This window comes from Clinocottus analis, unplaced genomic scaffold, assembly GCF_023055335.1.
Source record: "Clinocottus analis isolate CAN_PGR_092001 unplaced genomic scaffold, fCliAna1.0.p SCAF_39, whole genome shotgun sequence".
Classification (NCBI taxonomy): Eukaryota; Metazoa; Chordata; class Actinopteri; order Perciformes; family Cottidae; genus Clinocottus; species Clinocottus analis.
Window position 1 is genome coordinate 1057291 of NW_027176142.1, and position 17411 is coordinate 1074701.

General features: G+C 41.0%; 1 protein-coding gene across 4 annotated transcripts in view; it reads left to right on the forward strand.

Annotated features, from left to right (window-relative positions):
* Nucleotides 1-14879, forward strand: part of oprl1 (opiate receptor-like 1) — a 54872-nt gene extending 39993 nt beyond the window's left edge. For all 4 annotated transcript variants that reach the window (XM_068596630.1, XM_068596628.1, XM_068596629.1 and 1 more), the window contains 3 exons: nt 384-566; nt 1548-1638; nt 13107-14879. In XM_068596630.1, the coding sequence (XP_068452731.1) occupies nt 384-566; nt 1548-1638; nt 13107-13651 (819 nt within the window). In that variant the 3' untranslated portion in view covers nt 13652-14879. The remainder of the gene's footprint in view (nt 1-383; nt 567-1547; nt 1639-13106) is intronic.
* The last annotated feature ends 2532 nt before the right edge of the window (nt 14880-17411 follow it).

Here is a 17411-nt window from a genome sequence, read left to right on the forward strand (position 1 = left end):
GTTCTTTCCAACTCAAGTGAGGTTAGCTTAGCGTGTGACACTCTAAAATCTTCTGTGTTTGCATCATCGTCATCTGAGGGATTTGTTGCTTTTTGTATTGTCATGCAGTGTCATAGCTCAGTTTAATGTCTGGTAATATATCACCTCAGAGCATCGACATGTTCATAAGACCCTTATATTTATTTATTCATAGTCACGACACTTATTTTATTATTTTCATCTTCAGTCAACATGGCAAAATGTGGTCATGGAGATACCTCCTGTATGAGGAAATACTACTATTAAATATAAATACAATATATAAAAAAGTCACAAGGCAGAGGAGTTGTTCTATCTTCTAGCTGTATTCATACATTCATTCTTTGATATCCGGGTATTTCCAGGGCGCCGACGTGTTCCTGGACTTCTGGCCATTCGGGAACGCTCTGTGCAAGGCGGTGATATCCATCGACTACTACAACATGTTCACCAGCACCTTCACCCTGACGGTGATGAGTATGGACCGCTACGTGGCGGTCTGCCACCCGGTCAAAGCGCTGGACATGAGGACGCCGCACAAGGCCAAGGTAACAGCCTTTTCATGTCAACGTGTGATCTTTACCTTCATGACCGCTGACGTGCAGGCAGAGTTCAGTCTGTGCAGCTCAGCGATCCTTTAACCCGACTGTGTGCTGGTGTCATCATGGGAAACTGGAAGAAGATAAACTGATACAGGGCCTTTTTCATTTTGTTTTATGTTGCATGTGTTTTAACACATTCAAACTTCACCAGTAAGAATATTTTCAGCATTGTCTGGTGCAATTACTGCATATCAAACAATTAATTGTGTTAATGAAGACTGCAAATCTGGAGTTGCTCTGTGTTACATGACCCACAAGTCTGTGGTCTATTTATACATCTATCTATTGCCGTGTGTGGATTTCTCTGTATGTGATAATGGCGTGAAGAAAGAAAGAGTGTAAGCGATATGAGCGGCTTCAAACGCAATAATTGTTCCTTTTCAAGTGCTGGTGAAGACGTGAAAACACTCAAACTCAACAGCAGATTGCAGATTTAATCATTTCAGATATATAAATATAAAATAATGGATAACTCAATTGTGTTTACATAACAAAGTCTCTTTAGTGTGTTGTGATAAAAGTATTTTTGGGCCTAATAGCATAATGTGACTTCTATTAGGGCTGGAAAATAAAACACATCTGGAAGTGTTGAGTTAAATCTGCACAGTCGGAGGGAAATTGGGGGAAATGTAAAGCCATGTTGTTCTTATTCAACAGGAGTCTGACAATGTCATAATTGTGTGTAATAAAACTAAAAAATAGTCCCGGTATTGCGTATTAAATATTAGTGTAACAGAGGAATTGTTGAAGTTGTGACTGAGCGTTTCCTGCTGTGATGGCTCACTGATGACATTCAAACACTGATTTTAATTACTCAGTAAAGAACAAAATAAACACAAAGATACTACTTTTGAAATGTTTAAGCTCAAGTAAAAAAAAAAAAAGAAAAAAGGTTTTTTTTATTAAAATGTTATCTTTGTCCCCAAGGTGGTGAATATCTGTGTGTGGGTGTTGGCTTCAGCCTTTGGCGTGCCGGCCATGGTGCTGGGAAACGTTGAGGAGGATCAAGATTATAACAGTAAGTAATGCACAGTGTACACACACACACACACACACACATGTGCATTGGAACAAACATCCGTACATCACCTGACAAGCTGTACCTTGCGTGCATTTGTTCTGCGATTGTTCATTTGAATGTTTAAGTGCAAACTCATGCACAGCTGCCGAACAGTGAAACACAGTTTCTGCATGTATATTTATATCAAAGCTGCATTTCCAGAGATTGTTTCAGAAGGTGTGAGTGAACCCATTTCCACGGCTTGTCGTCCCAGTTTTTATAGTTTTTAATCGCACACTATCTGATTAATGGGCTCAACACACATTGTTGCTCGATGCGTCTTTTCTTCTCTTCATTTCATATCAAACGCGTACAGAGATATCAAACCGCGTCCCTGCGATGTGACAAAATGATTCTCCACACGGCGCTTCCTGTTATGAACTGCAACACAGCGGGTGCGCGTTCATGTCGACAGGAACCGGAGAGGTTTCCAGCGCCTGATGTCTCTGGTTGAAAACATTGAGCAGAGGTGACGTTGACGGACCGAAGAGAAAACAACATGAGTCACGTCTGTGTTCTGATTAATAAACGCTTGATGACTTTGAGCGGCTCCACTTGGAGATAACGTTTAGTGGAAGTAAAACAACACGTGCACCTTGGTAACATCGTCTTTTACATGGTATACACACGCAGGACTGAGATGAAGTGAAAGACAGAAATACAACTGGATTCAGAAATCAGCAGAAACCTAAAATTATCCTCATTTCCACATTCATTATCATACTAATGAAGAATTACCATAATACAATGAAGTGGGAATTTAGCCTGAAACAGGCAGTGTATACACCTCCCTACAGATTAGCGTCAGAGCATGCAACCTCATAAAATGGATAAGGAGCAACACTATTTGAGTATTTACTTATCTTATAGATGATTTACTCTCACCGGTCTCTGGGTTTTAATGTTTGCATTATGCACGTCTTTGTTTCCACCTTTTAAAAGCAGAAAGAAGGATGTTGTGAACCTGCAGCTCCTGCAAAATGAAAGACGTGTTGCTGCTCTGTGTTGTGTATACTGATGATTGAACGTATTGTATTAAATCCACCACTTCTTCTGCCACCGTCACACCAAGCCCTCATGGCAGCGCCACATCGTCTCACGCTGGACGAGCTTCTGCTCGTTTATCTGTTTCAAGAGGAGCTGCTCGTGTTTCAGGAAATCAACCGTGCGCTCAGTTTAACTGTGAAAAGCCCGAATGAAGTCTGCTTTTCATTGGTTCATCCTTCTTCTTCTGATTGTTGAAGGGTGAAAAACACGGCCTCAAAGGTGGCGAGAGAACATGGAAATGTGGAAAATGTGTCACGCATTTACATTTGATTTACATTTATTTAACCTTTATTTCAGCAGAATAATCACAGTGAGATACAATCTCCTTAAGAAGATTAACACACAAAACACTCACAGAAAAAAAAAAATATTAGCTAAAAAAAATAGCATTAATCAACTAATATTCATTAAAGAAACTATTTTTTAAACTTGTGAGTGAACTGAGGACATTATTCTGCTTCCATACGTTTGAACACTGTCCTCTGCGCACATTGAGGCTCCTTCTATTAATGTCTTGCCAAGTCTGAATTAAAGCATAATATTGTATTGTTGGAATTTGATTCATATTTCATACATTTATGCCTTTGAACTAACAAAAAGCTACAAGTTTTTCGTTCAACTTTCTGCAGCATTCTTAGCAAAATACTACAGTTAAAATGAGTTTGTGTTGAAAGTTTGACTTCTCACCACCAGCACAGAAGAAAATGTTGGCATTGCATATTTCTGCAAACCATAGATGTGTTGAATGAAGATGTTTTTGCATTCGGTCAGAGCCAGTTATGTATTATAACGAACGAGTAAAGTGTATTAAAAGTTATGTGGTGCTGCTGTCCCGCGTGAAGCCAAAAGAAAACTTGACTTTACGCTTTCACCGTAACAGAAGAATGTTTGTAAAGATGGTTGTTACTTATTTAAATTAGGTACATTGTTATGGTTGTTGCATTATGGAAGCCCATTTCCGCCACAAAAAAAAAAAAAAATTAGGACCCCAAAAAAAAAGAAAAAGAAATGTATTGACTTTTTTTTTCTTGTTGCTTTTTTTTAAGTCACCAAAAAAAAAAAGGCAATTTTTTTTGGGGTCCGATTTTTTTTTTTGGTCTGAATTTTTTTTTTTTTTACTAAAAAAAAAAAAGTTTCCCGTTTCATTCAATGAATTAAAAAAAAAATTGTACATTTTTTTTTTTTGGTCCAAATTTTTTTTTTTGTTGTGGAAATGGGCTTCCATATTGCATTGCTATTTGAACACAAAACAAGTAGTTTTGTTGCCTTAATTGTTTCACAACCATGTGGCATTGTGTGTTTCTGCATAAGAGGCTCGTGATATGAATATTGAACGTCTCCTAACACCTGATGCATAGCAGGAGGTTCATTCTCAGTTTGAGAGTTTGGCATCTTTAATGTCTCCTTATAGCTGCTCATCTCTTCTGCTCAGCTTTCTTCTATTCACACGATCTGCTGTGTGTGTGTGTGTGTGTGTGTGTGCGTGTGTGTGTGTGTGTGTGTGTGTGTGTGTGTGTGTGTGTGTGTTTCAAAGCAGGGCATTTGCCTTGTAGGGTTGTGTGAGAGTGACGATGTGTGTGTGATCTGATGGCGCTGGCAGCTCTGGATATCATGACGCTCTGCTGGAGTTTGCAGCTCACAGATGGCAGCAGCTCTTCTCCTAAAAAGGCCAAACAATTCCACTTATTCTCCTCAGTTTATTTGGTAACAGGTGCACAGAGAAAGCCGTATGACCTCACAGGCGCAATATATATCGGGTTTATAAATATATCGGGTTTATAAATATATTGGGTTTATAAAAAGCCAAAGCAGAAAGTGAACACATGTTGTCAGTTGTTAAACAGGGTTGTTAATTGATAGCCGGGAACTCGACATCTCTTCAGCAGCTGCTGAGATTTGTGGCTTTTAAAACTACTTTTCTGCTTCTATTCTGTTCTGGAGCAAAGGAAACTCAGCCTGTTTAGCTTGATCACTCATGTGTGTTATGACAGAGGGACGTAACTGTTTATAACGTGTTTACTTAAAGTTAGAATGGAGAGGATTAATGTAACGTTGTAATTTAGATTACTGTCGTTGTACTTCTGAGGATATCATAAAGCATTATGTTTTATTAATACAAACATGTTTTATGTCTTGCTTTCAATGGCTAAAAGATGGCGATGGTCCAGAGCGAGGTCCTAATATGTATGACTTTTAATTTGAAGGGTAAATACATCCATGTTGAAGTTTAAACAGCAGCTTTTTATGAATGACTGGGCCAAATTGTAGAGCAGGTCCAGCTGCTAACATCATGTCAACACGTAGTTCACCTAGTACAGTTTAAAGTATTAAGAAGTAGTCATTGAAAACTATTTTATAACAACCAGGAACAAAATAAATATATCTGGCAGGTGATTGGATGAACCGTCTGTCAATCTCTTACCGAAGCCAATCGGGAGAAGAGCAATAAAAAAGCCTCCACGAGGTTCTTTGCTCGTTATCACTAAACCTAAAGAAGTGATCTTCCACACGCCCACACATGCCACGTCTATAATCGGGGCTATTTTGCCGTTAAATCGAGTAATATGCTGCAGCTGGCAGGGGACCGGGAGGCCGAGCGGTTAGATATTGATCCAGCGTAAGCCTGCAGCTACACCCTAATCCTGTAATCATTTTTATTAGTCTGCTCGACAGCCGAGCGACGTCGCCGCTCTCCTGTTGACTTCATGCATCTCCTGTTGTGGCTCATTCGTCTCATCTACTCGTTGTATTCCCTTCTCCTCATTTCAATTCACATCTTAATGTCATCAAATTCATGTCATTCTGACCTCTGTGATCTTATGTCTGCCATTATCTTATTTTTATGAAATGCATCTATTTCAGTCTCGTCTGCTTCGGTCCAATTTCATTAATATTAAAGTCATCACCGGCTTTTCTTTCTCATTTCATTCTCATCCTCTAAATGATATTCTCACATCAGTCTCTTGTGTCACGACTTTTACTTTATTCTCATCCTCTTTGTAATTCCTGTCGTTACATTCACGTCTCCTCCTCCTCTCCCTTGTTTTGTCCTCATCTCTTCACCTCTCCTCTCTTGCATCTTGCCGCCATTCTTCTCATCTCTGCATCACGGCGATCATCTCCTCTACGTTTTCCTCCTGCCTTCATTCTCCTTTGCTTCCTTTGTAGACCACAGGTTGTTGGTCTTGCCCTGTCGCTGTTTGTTTGTCGTCTATATTGCTTTGTGACTTCTACCTGTACAAGCGATGTGGGCGATGCGTTCAGGGACCAATAAAACATCCCTCCTCCACTTCTAATCCTCTCCTAATCTGGCTCGTCTCCTCTCAACAAAGCGAGCGGCTTCATAACCTGACAGCTGAGGGAAAAGTCACCGCGTGATTCCCTCAGTAATTGAGGTCAAAAGCCTTGCCCAAGGACACGGTGGCAGGAAGGAGGCTATAATCAGCAGCCGCCCTGCTGTCACTAAAAGATGCTCTTTGTAATCCATCCAAAGGATTTGTAGGGAATATGTCAAAGTGTGTTTCCTGCTAGCACAGACATGTGCTGCAGTTTTGAGGCGCACATAAAATAAACCGTTTAAGTAGCGTTGGTGTGATTGTGTGTCTCTATTTGTGCGATAAACTGTCGACCTGTCCGCACTGAACTCAGCCTTCGCCCAATGACATCATTCAATCAGAAGTCTGGAAACTAAAATACAAAACTCCAGATTTTGTCTCTTTCCTTCATGAATAAGAGTGAAAGTAACCAGAGTTCAGTTCTGTTTCATGGTTCTGTGTCTCCTGGTTCTGTGTCTCTTGGTTCTGTGTCTCCTGGTTCTGTGTCTCTTGGTTCTGTGTCTCCTGGTTCTGTGTCTCCTGGTTCTGTGTCTCGTGGTTCTCTGTCTCCTGGTTCTCTGTCTCCTGGTTCTGTGTCTCCTGGTTCTGTGTCTCCTGGTTCTGTGTCTCCAGGTTCTGTGTCTCGTGGTTCTGTCTCATGGTTCTGTGTCTCCTGGTTCTGTGTCTCCTGGTTCTCTGTCTCCTGGTTCTCTGTCTCCTGGTTCTGTGTCTCGTGGTTCTGTGTCTCGTGGTTCTGTGTCTCCTGGTTCTCTGTCTCCTGGTTCTGTGTCTCCTGGTTCTGTGTCTCCTGGTTCTGTGTCTCCAGGTTCTGTGTCTCGTGGTTCTGTCTCATGGTTCTGTGTCTCCTGGTTCTGTGTCTCCTGGTTCTCTGTCTCCTGGTTCTCTGTCTCCTGGTTCTGTGTCTCCTGGTTCTGTGTCTCCAGGTTCTGTGTCTCGTGGTTCTGTGTCTCCTGGTTCTGTGTCTCGTGGTTCTGTGTCTCCTGGTTCTGTGTCTCGTGGTTCTCTGTCTCGTGGTTCTGTGTCTCGTGGTTCTGTGTCTCGTGGTTCTGTGTCTCGTGGTTCTGTGTCTCCTGGTTCTGTGTCTCCTGGTTCTGTGTCTCCTGGTTCTGTGTCTCGTGGTTCTGTGTCTCCTGGTTCTGTGTCTCGTGGTTCTGTGTCTCCTGGTTCTGTGTCTCCTGGTTCTGTGTCTCCTGGTTCTGTGTCTCCTGGTTCTGTGTCTCGTGGTTCTGTGTCTCGTGGTTCTGTGTCTCCTGGTTCTGTGTCTCCTGGTTCTGTGTCTCGTGGTTCTGTGTCTCCTGGTTCTGTGTCTCCTGGTTCTGTGTCTCCTGGTTCTGTGTCTCATGGTTCTGTGTCTCCTGGTTCTGTGTCTCCTGGTTCTGTGTCTCCTGGTTCTGTGTCTCGTGGTTCTGTGTCTCCTGGTTCTGTGTCTCGTGGTTCTGTGTCTCGTGGTTCTGTGTCTCGTGGTTCTGTGTCTCCTGGTTCTGTGTCTCCTGGTTCTGTGTCTCGTGGTTCTGTGTCTCCTGGTTCTGTGTCTCCTGGTTCTGTGTCTCGTGGTTCTGTGTCTCCTGGTTCTGTGTCTCCTGGTTCTGTGTCTCCTGGTTCTGTGTCTCCTGGTTCTGTGTGAAGGGAGATGAGACGCTGAAGATAAATTGTCCAAATAGAAAATCCAGCAATAAAGTGTGATGGAAGAGAACTGTAACGAAAGAGTAATTGAGAAATACCATTTGGTGTGTGTGTGTGTGTGTGTGTGTGTGTGTGTGTGTGTGTGTGTGTGTGTGTGTGTGTGTGCGTAATAGAGTTATATGCCCCCTCCACTGCTGACATAACCTGATAAAACTTTCATGACTAGCGCTGTATCGCCCAAGGATACACACACACACACACATACGCACACATGCCTACACAGACACACACACACACACACATGCCTACACTTTCATTCAACATGGATACACACATGGGGGAAAAACCGACACGCCAACTTTTAGAATTGGCTGAAACAAACTGACTCACACACACACACACATACCTACACAAACACACACACACACACACGGTGTGATGACCTGTACACACAGGACACAACATAACAGACTGCTGCCACGCTCATTAACGGGTCCACATCAACACCAACACAGCTTTTATTCTCAAATTGTCTCGTTAACTTCACCACAAGTTGTTGCTCAGGATTATTATTGATTGTCAAAGTTATCAATGAACTAGAAATCAAAGGAAAAATAGCCGCATGAACCTCTACATGTTAAATCATAGAAAATATAAGTTTCTATCTGGATCAGTGTCAAAGACCAGTAACACTCAACACTCTTCTTCTTCTTCTTCTTCTTCTTCTTCTTCTTCTTCTTCTTCATGTTTCTACCTGTGAACTGAGCTCAGAGCTAGCTCTCTGCTAGCTGATGCTGCGGGCTGAAGTCCAGGTGACATGACCGATGCGCCTCCATGAAACCTGGGTTAACTATAAATATGTGGCTGTGTGAATCATCCCTGAAAGGATGCAGAGATCCCTCTGGAGCGGTGAGGTCTGCAGGCAGCAGGTCAACAAGGAGCCGTTTGTCAGCCGGGAGCTGAAGACGCTGACATGCTGGAAGCCTCAGAGATGCACTTCATGTGTGGATGAGTTCACATGTAATCGACTGGCCTCTGGCTGTATTGTGTACACGCCTGAGACGTATGAACACAGCGTAAACACACATTTGTCCCATTTTTCTCAGTGCTTGGCCGTTTCTTTTTGATTTGGCCCTGAACAACTTTCATTGCGTCTCTTGTCTGAAAAGCAGCTTCAGTTATTGTCGCTCTGAGCATAACTCATGGAGACATGATGCGTTCTTCTCTTTTAGGGTCCTCTTCAGACTCATATGTCTGAATGCTGCTGAGAATTAGTCATTTATAGTCTTTTATAGTCTTAATCCGTCCTCAAATCGTCTAACTCATCCTCTTTTAGACTCACATGTCTGAATGCTGCTAAGGAGTTAGTCATTTATTTATAGTTTAGTCCTTCAAAGTCTTAATAGTTCCTAATTTATGTTGTCAATATGTTCTTTTTTTAAATGTTTAAACAGTTTTTTGCACTTTATTATTATTACTATTGCACAATTCACTATATGTTGGACGTACTTTCGATCTTCTGCAAGTTTGCACATTGCACAAAATTGATAATAAAAAAAGACTTTGACTTTAAAAGCAGGAGAGGAGGAGGAGGACATGAGAACAACACACTCCAAATACCTGACACAGTCGCCCAGGAAATACTTCAGACACATTTCCACAGTCTGAATTGATGCCGAGGCGATATTTGTTTGTATAAAACATTTTGTCAATGTCGGGCATCTGATTCAGACATTCATGGTCCCCAGAGTATGAACACTAATGACTTTGAGTCAACCCGTAAATGAGGCGCGTTTAAAAGCGTTTTAGACGTCTTCGTGTTCTCGTGGAACAATTCCATACATATTTACATTTTTCATTCTATAATAAACCTCATGTTTTAATGCTTCACGTGTATTTTAATTGTGTTTAACTGCACAAATCTATTTGTATCACAAACGTCTCGGCTCCCTCTCGCTTCCAATAGGGATTACCAGTCATGATGATAATCCCCTGACTCTTAATACAATTCAGCAATTAAGATAACAATTTTGAGAAATATCTCAAGAAGAAAGCAGAATTAAGAAGTTTTATATGCTTGTTATTTTTGGTTAAGCTGTTGTAAAGACTTAGCTTTTAGTGTTTATACAGTAGATTAGCAGTAGGATTGTATAATCATGGCCATATTGTATTTTCTTCATCATTTCTCATCCTGAAAGTTTGTTTCTTTGTGGAAACTGGGCTATGAAGACATTTTCTTGTGATAAAATATAGAAAATTGCATGAGAATATGAGAAGGAAGAGTTACTGAGCAGCTTCACTGAGGCAGCAGGATCCAAAAGCTGTTGTCCTCAGATAAAACATGGAAGATAAAGGAGATGTAGAGGAAAGGAAGACATGAGGGAGAGAGTGAGAAAAAAGATCAGATAATGTTTCTAAACTGTGATTAAAAATGAAAGAGGGAAAAGTGGATTTTGCAAAAAAAGAGAGATAAGAAAAAGCGAGAGATCAGAAAATTGGATAAAGATGTTTTCTACAGAGAATAAAGGTAAGGAAAGAAAGAAAAATGATAAAGAAAAGAAGAGAAAGCAAGAAAAAAAGTCCAAAAGATGAAGGGAAAATATTTAAGAAAGAGAATACATGGAACAAATTTCATATAAAATTGTATTGTTATTAAATGAAAACGCAGGTGAGTCACATGAGGTGTAAGTCGCTGCAGTCATGTGACTACTAACCATTAACCATCAGCGCTACAGAGAAGCTTTAATGGGACAGCAATAAATCCATGAGATTTATTTTCACTGTAGCAGCTCCCGAGAGAGATGAGGGCTGAGATATTGGATGTCTCCTGTCAAACTACTGCAAAGTGCATGTATGTGGTGTGGATTTATCAACATATGTTCATGAATAGCATGTTTCTGTGTGGTTTGAAGTGTGGTAACACACTTACCACTGAATCTGTAGTTATGAAGGTCTTCATGTTATTGTGTGTATCAGTGTACTGACAAGCTGTCAGCCTGTCTCTCCAGCAGAATGAGAATGAAATTATAGAGAATAAATCAAAAAATATCCGCAAAGGTTCGCTGTCAAAAAGGCCGCCCGAGTCTGAAGGATGGAGGCAGAGAGGAAGCAGCTTCCTGAAGATGAAGACAGGTGAGAGGAGGAAATTAAATGAAGGTAGAAATAAGAAGATGCTCTGGTCACGATAGCAGACCCAAGTTCAATACTCTCCAGGAAAAGAAAACAGATAAAGGGATTGAAAATGCAGCAATACGGCAACTTTTCTTATTATATTCTATTCATAACATGTCGACGTGCCCTCTGACCTCCAGGAGGAAGAATTATTGACCCACAGGGATCAATACCTTTTATTACATTTGTCGGCGCTGCTTTCTTTTACGTTTTAAGATGAGATAACCATTTACAGCATTTTTTTTTTTTTTTTTGAAAACACATAAACTCTCCCGCCAAGCAAGTTATTACTATTCCTGTCCTTTCACACCGACTTTTACTGTGCTGTTGATCAATGGCTGGAGCGTGGCGGTAATGGAGCGCAGGGTAGGAACACCCACACACTGTAAATCATGCACACTCATGGCCCCGTGAGGCGCCGTGGATAAAAGCATCCACCAATTGGAATAATATATCAGCTTTTTATTTCCACAGTTCCTATTTGTTTAATCGAGCGGCATCAAGTATTCATGCAGTCTGTCCTGCAGTGTGAGTGTGTCGGTGTTAACGGTGCTAACACGGTTTGGTGGAGACGAAAAATACCAAAATACCACTTAACGTATTGATTCATTGGTTTATGAAATACGCTAAATTCAGAGCATTAATAAAGCAGCAAATGCATATTTAATCATTGCATCTTGAGCAGAGAATGAAGTCCATTTCCCTCGGTGTGTTGTAAATGGACCTTCACTTGTTTAGCGCTTTTCTAGTCTTCTGACCACTCAAAGCGCCTTAACTACATGACATCATTCACCCGTTCACACCATAAAGGAGCCACATCGGTGTCATCAACCATTAACACTCCGTAGGCGCAGCTACGGGAGCATTTAGGGTTAAGTGTCTTGCTCAAGGACACATGGACATGGGCCAGTGAGCTAAATGAAATACATCTGACAGACTTTCCAGTCGTGAGCATAAGTGTATTTTTCAGGTTCATGTGTCCCTGAGAGCTAATGAGCTAATCGGTAAACACTACCTCCCTTCGGATCTGCAGCAAATCTCTTGTTATTAGTTGGAGGTGAAAAGGGCTTACTGCTAATGTTTTAGCTTTCGCTCGCTGCAGAGTCAACTTTTCTATTCTCTGTTTGTGTGATCCGTTGCTTCCTGCATCCAGTGTCCAAACACAACAGCTGAGTTTAATCCGAGTAAACAAGGTAAATGTATTCAGTCTTATCAGGACGACTGGGTCGCTGTTCTCTGTTGTGATTTAGGCTGAAAGCACAGATGGATTTTTCTACAAATGATGTAAAATGTATTCTCCCATCATCATGAACTGAATTGATGATGATGATGGTGATTAAACTGACTCCTATCTCAGTTAATTCCTCCTGCCACACATTTGCTTCCATGTACCTGTATAATCATAACCTACGAAAGATGCAAATGTGTTTTTGTTCTTTCCTCGATTATGGGTGCCTGTCTTCTATTATTAGTACCACTGCCTAATCTACATTAGCAATTTGTATTTAAATAAACAATTATTATTCAGACGTCATCCACATTGTTCCTTGCAGTAAACAAAGCAGGCTTTAATCCTGGTTTAATTGCATAGTGTGTGAATAATTGATTAATTTTGGAAATACACGTCAATCATATTAGTAAACAGATATTAATCGTGTCTGTCTGCATTTAGGACTTTGTCTAGTTTAGCACAAAGACAAGAAGGGAACACATTTGTTACAGCTGTTTAATAACTAGCAACTCACCAGACGATCCAGGAAGTCACCACAGCTTTATTGAATAGTAGGGGTCAGGGGAAAAATCAATACAGCACAGTATCGCGATATTTTGCGTGGCGATATTGTATCGATACACTGAAGCCAAGTATCAATATTTTATTTAATACATTTTTAATCAGTTTTGGTCCTAAAATACTAAAATGTATTTATTTTTTGTTGACAAAGTTTTCCTTTGAGAACAATTTGCAGTTAAAAGAAAATTGATAAATCGCATTATATCGCGATACTCAATGTATCGCGATAATATCGTATCGGGACGATATTGTATCGTGGGACTTGTGGTGATTCCCACCAAGAAATGGCTACATCAGAAAGGATTATATGATTGATAGTATTTGTTTAACTTTCAGTAGATCAATATAATCGGTGTTTCCCTTCTTCCACTCTTCATGCCGTCTTAAGAGTAAAGACATCCTGGACTTACTCTGTCTTTAATCTCTTTTCTTCTCTTCCTTTTCTCCAATCCACCTAGCCGTTGAGTGCATGATGGTTTTACCTGGACAAAAGAGTCGCTGGGATTCTGTCTTCGGCACCTGTATCTTCCTCTTCTCCTTTCTCATCCCCGTCGCCATCATCAGCATCTGCTACAGCCTGATGGTCAAGCGCCTGCGCAACGTTCGCATCTTATCCGGCTCCAAGGAAAAAGACCGCAACCTGCGGCGCATCACCAGGATGGTCCTGGTGGTGGTGGCGGCGTTTGTCGTCTGTTGGACGCCCATCCAGATAATGGTCCTGGCTCAGTTTCTGGGCTTCATCATGACCAGTTTCTTCACGCTGGTCCTGATGCACTTCTGCATCGCGCTGGGCTACGTCAACAGCAGCTTGAATCCGGTGCTCTACGCCTTCCTGGACGAGAACTTCAAGCGCTGCTTCCGGGAGTTCTGCAAACCCTCGCCGTTCCGCCTCGACACCCAGCAGTCGGGCAGGATGAGGAGCATCGCGAGGGAGGTGGCGGCCGCTTACAGCTACAAGGCCGACGGCAGGGGGTCGGGTGGAGGGACGCCTAATCCGGCATGACTAGGCGTGGAGCTCCCCTTGGTGGGGGTAGACCCCAAACAGAGGGAGGAGAACCAGGGGACGGGGACCTCCAATACAGAATTGACTCAGATTACGGCGCTCTAGCGGCACGAGCCCCCCCGCCCCCCAACGAGAAGACTGGCTTGGGGTGGGGGGGAGGGAGATGAGGAGGAGGGGGTTGAGAAAAAAAGAATTTAGGAAAACGGAGAAGGATGACAAACGAAAGGGTACGTAAAGTGTGCGGGTGGAGGGAAATGGAATGTGTTGAAAGCTTGAATGGGATGTGGTGTGGACAGCGAGGGAGAAGATGGCGCCAGATGTGGGAGCAGCGGAAACCATTCTGGATCCTGGATCAAGGAATGACTTTGTTCCTAACTCAGATATTTCGGAATGCAAAACTTTCATCCGACCATCTTGGTGGGCGTAAACACAAAAGAGGTAACGGCATTATTTGACACTTGAGCTCCCAAAACAAAAGCCTCAGTAACAGAAACGGCATGCATCAACTGAACCTGCTATCAGTTGCTGCATCTCCAGAAAGACGCCTAGCTCGGTATACTTGAGCATGAGAAGGCGGGGGTTGGGGAGAGACATTTGTACAGACCATATAATAGATTTAATAGAGTGGGCACATATACCAAAATCAAAAAATACCATGCACTACTTGGTGCTTGTAGAAATAATACAAACAATATCGGTAGCATGGATGGTGGCTTTCTGGCAGGACGGACCACAGACTGAAGACCTGCCAATAAATAGTTAAGCTTTCTGGAAGTGTGAAATGGAGAATACACACTTTCATTACCTTTTATTGTATCTTTATCAGTTGATGTTTACGAATTAACAACTTCCTGTGCCACACTCATCCCGGTATGGGGTCTATATCAGTGTCTCTAAAGGGGGACATGATGGTATTATGCTGCTGTAACATGAGCCCTTGTGAGGACTGGGCAATCAAAGTATAATGTGATATTTCAGCCTTTAGACATGAAGTTGGATGTAAAACAATAGCTGGCATAAGGAAAAGAACAATGTGCTGCAAGCTGCTCTTGAACAATATTTCCGAAACTGTGTCTCTGGACCCTGAATGGGTCACATGAATGTTATTTCTTATCAGGGCAACATTTCTCAATGTGTTCTAGAGAAAATGAAGCCTGAGAAACGCTGTCAAACAAGTGTTTGAGAGTTGTGTTTTATGAAAAATTCTATGATGAACTTGGGGGAGGAGAGGTATGTAAGAGTCTGAAAAGAACAGCAAAAGGTGAATGACAGAATCTATATCTGGGTGTTATTTTGTTGTTCTTGCTCCACGAGATGATTGACACATCCTCTTTGTGGCGTGTCCACACTTTAAAGGTCAATTCGCCTGTCGATCAATTTAGCATCAAGAACTTGAGAATTTCTCACCACAAACATCACCTTCATTGTTTTATCTACATGACCTGGGCAAAAAAAATGTGTTTTAAGTCTATTATAGCTATTATAATATTCAAAAGCTGTTTTAAATATTAGTTTGAATCACATGTGAAATGCAGAAATTGTCGAACAACTATGAAGAGATTTGTGGTCCTGAATTAGTTTTTCTTAATTGCAATGAAAATTGAAAAAACAATCCTCATATTTTTAAACACACGCTTTTCAAGGTAGTAACATTAAAAAATGAATACAAGGAAATCAACTTTAGCTGAAAGCACATGACCGGAGTCACACACTGCACTGCAGTCGGCCAGTTGAGACAACAGTCAGTTTAAAAAAGAAAACATGAACGTTTGATAGTAATAATGATGAGTAGGTCTGCCTGTCATTCATACTTCATATGCTTGGATTCTGCTTTCTGATTCTAGCTCCTAATTTTGAATCTTTATTACTGTATTTAGTTTGAGCACAAACAGAAACCAACTTTAACATTTAATTGCCTGATGCTTTGGCCACCCGCTGCGTACTGGAGGTAACAGCAAACGCTGTTCAATACAACAATCCCAGAAGATCACGGGCTCCAAAACAAACCTTCTCTGTTTTAAAAATAGAAGTCAGGCAATAATTGGTCTTTTCCATTGTTCTGTGAGCAACCATGATCCGATTTTTTATGCTGCACAGGCATGATTCTGACAGCAAAAGTGAAAGTAGTTACCTCACTCTGCAAGCTATCGCCTACAGCTCTTCATCTTCAAATATTAATATATATATATCGCTAAAGATGAAAAATTGCCACTTTTTCACAATATTGGCTTCAAAGAGTGTGTTTTCATTCATTATGAGGTTGTTTTTGAGAATTTATATATATTTCTTTCTGATTAATAGCTGAAATAAAATAAAAAATTCAGAGCTGGAACTTGCAACTGTAACGTTAGCTGATTCTGAAACGTTATGACTGTGGATGTGTTCATGGAAAAACATTGTCTTCTTCTATCTGCTGCAGAAAAATACCACTTTCCTTCTCCCCTGCATTGATTACATGTGTCTGTATCATAACTGTCTTCTGCAAAGCTCAGTCACACTTTTTAGCACTACCTCTGACCTGCCATACTGTAATAACTATACATAAGCATTGATGCATTCAAAACTGACGAGATATATAGAAGTTTATTAGCATAAAGAAACCAAAGTTTGCTTTTAGGAAAGAGGAATTGTTGGGATATTGCTTTATGGAAGAGCTAGTTCTTTTAAATGTGTGTATAGTTAAAATTCCATAGTTGGTAACCAGACCCACTGTAGAAAGAACATGTCTTTATTTCTGTAAAACTCTTATGGTACAATTTTAACATCCTGTTTAATTACTACAACAATGCTTGCAGCTCACGTTTTAATTTCCCATAACGCCGACGATGTTATTTCAGCAAACTGAACATACAAAGGCGATATGATCATCTTTCTTTAGAAAATCATAAATGTGTGTATGCTGTTTTTTTTCCCAGGTCTGTAGCTGCTGTGAGGTTTTGGGGAATAAGAGGTGAAACTGGTGGGATCGGGAGCGTTGGTGTTGAACTCTTTGAGATGTTTTGAGGTGGGGGCGATTACATTGGGCGTTGGGACGGAGTGCTATGATTTCGTCATGTTGACTCCCGGCACCACCGTGGCAAAGCAGACTATCAAGGTCACATCGCTTTGACCTCCAGGGACAAAGGGGCTCTCTCTTCTGCGTGTCTTAAAGTGGAAATCCACTCTGAAACAGAAACCACATAAGGTCTTATTATTGTTTCCTAGGGGTGGGGGAAAAAATATCGCGATACAGCGCAGTATCGCGATATTGTATCGATACACAGAAGCCGAGTATCAATCTTTTATTTAATCAATTCTAAACGTTTTGATCCTAGAATAATAAAATCAAGTTATTTTTTGTTGACAAAGTTTTTCTTTGGGGATATTTGAAGTTGAAAAAAATGTAATAAATAGCATTACATCGCGATACTCATTGTATCGCGATAATATCGTATTGGGACTTAAGTATGTGATGATATTGTATCGTTGGACTCCTGATGATTCCCTACCTTTTTATACATCAACGTTCAGATGTCCGGGTGTCTTTAAATGCATCATGAATTGAGCCAGAAGTTCATAACTGTGTGAAAAAGCTGTAACACAAGTTATGTAATTACTTTATTATCATGTGCAGATTTGGAAACAATAGTGACTGCAGTAGACGAGATACAGTATTCAAACTGTTGGACATCTTCTGGGACACTGACCGGTTACTTACTGACAGAAATAGACAATTATAAAAAATATTAACCATTCTGAAAAAAAAAATTAAAAAGATAAA